The sequence below is a fragment of the Tenrec ecaudatus genome, chromosome 15 (assembly GCF_050624435.1).
Source record: "Tenrec ecaudatus isolate mTenEca1 chromosome 15, mTenEca1.hap1, whole genome shotgun sequence".
NCBI lineage: Eukaryota > Metazoa > Chordata > Mammalia > Afrosoricida > Tenrecidae > Tenrec > Tenrec ecaudatus.
In genome coordinates, this window is record NC_134544.1 from 71,445,528 (window position 1) to 71,451,344 (window position 5,817).

At 44.6% G+C, this 5,817-nt stretch overlaps 1 protein-coding gene across 1 annotated transcript; it reads left to right on the plus strand.

Annotated features, from left to right (window-relative positions):
* Positions 1–3,911: 3,911 nt before the first annotated feature.
* LOC142427880 (AMMECR1-like protein) lies at positions 3,912–4,811 on the plus strand. The gene is made up of 2 exons (XM_075533007.1): positions 3,912–4,291; positions 4,397–4,811. The coding sequence occupies exons 1-2, from the start codon at positions 3,912–3,914 to the stop codon at positions 4,809–4,811; spliced, it is 795 nt and encodes a 264-aa protein (XP_075389122.1).
* The last annotated feature ends 1,006 nt before the right edge of the window (positions 4,812–5,817 follow it).

Sequence of the window (5,817 nt, forward strand, 5' to 3'; positions counted from 1 at the left end):
GTTCACCTTCAAGCCTTTAAGACCCCAGACACTATCTCTTTTGATAGCCGGGCACCATCAGCTTTCTTCACCACATTTACTTGTTCACACACTTTGGCTCCAGCCGTTGTGTCGGGAGAGTGAGCATCATAGAGTTCCAATTTAATAAAAGAAGGTATTCATGCATTGAGGGAGTGTTTGAGTAGAGGCCCAAGGTCCTTCTGCCACCTTAATACTTGACCTATAAATATAGACACATAGATCTATTTCCCCATCCTCCTATATATATTTGCATGTACATGTCTTTGTCTAGACCTCCATGAATGCCCTTTGACTCCTAGCTCTTTCCTCCATCTCCCTTGACTTTCCTCCTGCCCTACTACCATGCTTCATCGCCACCTGGGCTAGAGTATACCTCTTCTCTAAGCAACCTTACCCTTGATCATTTCCCAGCAGGCCTGCCACTCCCACTTCTCTACCATTTGGGGTCCCATGTTTTTCCCTTGTCCCTGGGTTTGTTAACACCACTTCCTTACCCCCCCCTACCCCCCCACCCCAAGTCCCCCCAAAACTGTCGGTCCCGTTGTTTTTCCTCCAGATAGTTCATCCAGCCTGTCCTATTCAGACAGACCTGTGGAGTCACTAACATGCACGAAAACTAGACAGAGGAAAACAAAGCAACAGTATACAACCAGACAACAAAACAACAAAAACAAACCACTGACAAAGAACAGAATAAAACAGTTCACAAGAGAAAAGCTTGTAGTTAGTTCAGGGATCGTTTGCTGGCCCTTAGGAGTGTTTTCCAGTCCAGTCTGTTGGGGCACCACGCCCTGGCCCCGAAGTCCACTTTCAGCATTCCCTGGGGACCTTGCCACTCCATTCCCTTGCTGTTCCGCTGCACTCCCCCAGTGATTTGCCTCGGTGTGGTGGGATCAGGTCAGGTGCAATTCCCACACTGTGTCTCCGGTGCTGTCCCCTGTATCGCCCTTAGTCACTGAGGGGCATCATGTCTCATAGTGGGGCCAGCCATGTTGTTCTCTCTGTGGACTGGCTGCTCTACTCAGGAACATCATCATCACGGCCTGGTGGGCCAGGCTGTGCTCCACTCTCTCCTCCTGCCCCTTCATCTGCTCCTGTGTGCTCTGATCAAATATGTCCATCTCCCAGAGCTGCAGAGTCAATGTCGTCCTTTGGAAAAAATTTTTTTCGGGGGAGGGGCAGGAATCCACTTAATTTATGGTGCTGGGGCCAGCCTCCCAGACCTCTCCACCTGTTCCCTCCTCCACACCGGGATATTGCGTTCACACCTTGCGACACTGGGTTGAAGTCTGGTCCCACTTTCCCTGTGGAGATATAAACAATACCCTCCCCTTGGGTGGATTAATGCCCTATGACCCCACTACCCTTTTCTTCCTTGTATTTATCCTTTTGTTTTCCTTTCCCCACCTCCTCCACCATTGTCTACCATGTACATCCCTGGTTTTGGTCTGGTCTCTTTCATACTACCCCTAAAGAGTTATTTTCTAATTAAATTCTTCATTTTAAGATATTTGGGTTTGCAATTAGATCTGTTTTGTTCCATTTTCTAGTAAAATTCTCTAAGGCTTTAGGAAAAAGGCATTGCATTTAGTTTGTTGCTGATGTTTCTAAGATGATTACTAGGTGTGGCATAAGAGTGGATCAATCAATGACAAGGTGGGTGAAGAAAACACAGGCCTAAGTAAAAGACTGATAGGATTTTCACTTTGGAATCTGGGTGGGTCTAATCCAATAAAAATTGTGTTGAGAGATTTACATTCCTATGGTGAGAATATTTTTTTCAGATACATAATTCATAAATTTTATTTATGGATCCTAAAATATGTGTCTTTGACTGGATGTTTTAGGCTGTTCTTGTTGTTAAGGGCTTTGAAATTGGTCCTGAATCATACTTACCTTCTGGTCTGACTTATAGTTAGCCTATGTCAAGGTGGAATAAATTCTGCCCAATTCACGATCATACTCACAATTGTTATATTGGAGCTGATTGCTGCAGTTACCATGTCAGTTCATCTCAATGAACGTTTTCCTATATTTTCTCTGAACCTTGTGTTTATCAAGCCTGCGATTTTCCAAGGACTGAAATGTTAATCTAGTAGAGGTCAGTGCCTGCTCCTTGGTATTTTTTTTCCTTCAAATCATACAATATTAAAACAACGTCCTTTCTATCAGAAGCCAGTATTTTCTTGCTTTGTTTTTTTTTTCTCTCTAAGAAAAGCTTTTAGTTTGAGTTCAATGAAATATGCTTTGTCTCTGAATGCAAGTCATAATTGGGTCTTAATTTGACTCTCTCTAACATTCACCTACTGAGGATAAATGCATCCAATGATGCAGATTGTTTGTGACATAGACATATTTGATTTTCTGTTTCAATTTTCTGCTTCTTATACATATGAAATCAGAAAATGCAATGATTAAGATGTTAGATGAAAAATAATAGTCATTAGTTCCAATTCACCAGCTGTTTCTTGTAGAAACAGGAGAAAGATATGCCTAGAGAGAGATGGCACAGTCAGATTCCATAAAGGTTACAGCCTTAAAGAGAATGCACTGGTGCAGTGCTCCTGAATTCTATGGGGGGTTTATTCTATTATAAGATTACCTTGCTTGTCTTAGTAAAATGAGGTGGGTATATTTTTCAATTATGTGGTGTAGGCTGAGTTTAAACTGCCAGGCTCTGTGTTAGAGACAAAGCTGTGGATCATTGACCTCCACCCCACTCAGGGCTCCTTATGCTATGCTTTCACTTTTATAACAAAAATTGGATATGTATATATAGATATATATTTATTTAATCCTAAAATGTTTCTAAAGATTGTATAACTTAGGAACTAGACTCAAATTATAAAATAACTTAGATCTCACAACTTCTGAATTGTTTTCTTTAACCCTTTTTTTGGTTACTTTTGCTGGTATCTCTAGGGGCGTGGGAATGGGAGGCAGGATGAGAAAGCTGGAACTAGATAGGACTGCCTGTGATGGTGGTTCACACTGAGTTTCAAATCTGCTGGTCATTATTTCTAAATTCTATGAACTTAAGATGCAACCACCCCAATGGTAACACAATGTTTGAGCGCTCTCACTACTTTCAGGTTTATGCCTAACACGGAGAGTTACACAAACGTCTTTCATAGCCAATGCTTTGTGTACTTCTACTGGTTTTTCCAAGGTTCAGCTTTTAGCTTTAATCAGGATGGCTATTGCATGTTTCCCTTGAAGTGCTTGATGAATTATCTCTGTTTTGTGCTGCTTAATTTTTTAAAGATGATTCACCCACTTTTAAGTTGACCATTGAAGTCATCCTGCGCAAATTTTGTTTTTCCTACTAAGTTCAGTGAAATCTTCACTTTTTCTGCTCCGTATTGGAGCCCTGTGGGAGCCCCATTGGGCTGCCAAGTGAACAGTTCCAGTGACCCGCCGCTCCATGCTGAAAGACAAGGCTTTTAGCGCTTGTCTAGAGTTACAGCCTGGGGTGCCAGCTGCGATAGCGGAGGACTTGTGTCGCGGCTCCACTTGGTCTACAGTCGCTTGGGGAATACCTCTAGCAGTTCTTGCCGTCACCGCTTCCATTTTGCCCCCATGTCCTTTCTCAGCTCACTCCATGCTCATCTCGCATACGGACCACCTGTGGGCCCGCTTCTCTTGGGAGCACCCACCCAGGCACAGGGCTCCAGCAAGCAGAATGAGAAGGTCGAGCGAGAGAGGTCCGTCCACCCTGGCTGCAACTGGGCCAGAAGAAATGGTCCAGGAAGAAGGAATGGAATCGAATGGAAGAGAATTCACTCCAGAGACAAAACAGCTCCTCTTCTCTATTATAGCTATTCCCCTGACAATACAAACTTTGTGTTTTCAGGTTCTGCAGCATTCCAGACCTCAGGCACAGAATCAGGATGGGAAAAAGACGGTGTGTCTCTCCACTCAAGCCCAAGTTGGCAGCAGCAAGCGGAACACACAGTCACGGGAACCAGTCCACAACTGTGACCGCCTCTATTTCAGGACCTCCTAAAAACAAACAGCATGTGGACAGCAACCATGGACGGGAAAATGTATCGGACTTAACGCTGGGGCCTGAAAATTATCCAATTACACGAATGAATCCCACATCAGGAGCGCTGAGCCCTCTCCCCTGGCCCAACGGAACTGCCAACACCACCAAGAACCTGGTGGTGACTGCAGAGATGTGCTGCTACAGCTTTGATGTGCTCTACTGTCACCTCTATGGCTTCCCACAGCCACGACTTCCTAGATTCACCAATGACCCCTATCCACTGTTTGTGACATGGGAGACAGGGCGGGATAAGCGTCTCTGGGGCTGCATTGGAACCTTCTCAGCCATGAATCTTCACCCAGGACTCAGGGAATACTCGTTAACCAGTGCACTTATGGACAGTCGATTTCCCCCAATGACGCGAGAGGAGCTACCTAAGCTTTTCTGCTCTGTCTCCCTCCTTACTAACTTTAAGGTTGCCAGTGATTACCTGGACTGGGAGGTAGGGGTCAATGGAATTCTAATTGAATTCATCAGTGAAAAGGGCATCAAATGTACAGCCACATATTTACCTGAGGTTGCTAAAGAACAAGACTGGGATCAGATCCAGACCATAGACTCATTGCTCAGGAAAGGTGGTTTTAAGGCTCCAATTACCAGTGAATTCCGAAAAACGATCAAACTCACCAGGTACCGAAGTGAGAAGGTGACAATCAGTTATGCAGAGTATGTTGCTTCTCATCAGCACTGTTTCCAGAACGGCACCCTTCATGCCCCACCCCTCTACAATCATGACTCCTGACACAAGGCTGCATGACCAATCTCACCCCCTATGGCAGCTAATGGCTATGACATCATTGGAGCAGACCCCTCCTCTTCCTGGTCCAGTTGCTTCCATTACTGCACCATGTTATGATGCTAGCTTCCATTGCCAAGTCAGCTCCAGCTAAATAAAGGGATGATGGGGTTGCATTGAATGAAACAACTTGAGGGGCCCAAGCCTTGTCTCAGCCTTTCCTCTATGGGGTTCAGTTGGATTGGGGCTTCTCCAAGATTGGTGAGAATTACTATGTTGGTTCAGAGGACCTGTGACATGCAGGTACCACTGGTGATTTGCTGCATGTGTATTGGCTACACAAGGAAGCTGAAATTGAAGATCCATGAAGGCTTAAACCATACACATCCCTATCACCTCCCAAGATCAAGTAGGCAGTCTGGGCAATGGAGACTAATCAGAAACATTATAGGTTTTAAATAGCTTTTTTCATAAAAGAAAACTTTCATTTAATTGCATACCTAGAATTGATCACAGCTTCCATACTTCCTACACTGACATCCTGATAGGATTGAAAGTGGGCACCATGAATCCTCTGTGGTTCCTGGACAGGGCAGCCACGTCAGAAGCCTTTTGGGAGGCATAGGTCCACTGACAGGGTTCAAGAAACTACATCTTACTGTGAGTTGCATTTTGTAGCATTCTTTATTTAGAGTGTTGTGCAGCCTGCTGAAGAATGGAATGGAATGGAGATGCCGAAAGGAGGACCTGATGTCATTGCTACACACGTGTGAAGGAGTTGTCTGTTCCTTACCAACTGGACACCTCAAATCCTCTTCTGGGAGCACTGCCTATAGCTGGATCTCGGTTCTCAGAAAGCAGAGATCAAAGAAGCAGCTGGCTTGACCTTTGTAAGGACACCTTGTTCTAGGGAAGAATTCAGGGCCTCCAAGCGGTTTTTCTTTTCAGGCACGCATTCTGAAAGACCTTTATACAAGCTAGTTCTTAAAGGACTTTAAAACAAAGCTGTTAA

Excerpts from the sequence above, each read along its gene's own strand:
- LOC142427880 (XM_075533007.1), top strand. The coding sequence starts at position 3,912 with ATGGGAAAAAGACGGTGTGTCTCTCCACTCAAGCCCAAGTTGGCAGCA. Across the intron at positions 4,292-4,396 it reads ACCAATGACCCCTATCCACT|TGCACTTATGGACAGTCGAT; the intron begins GTTTGTGACATG and ends CTCGTTAACCAG.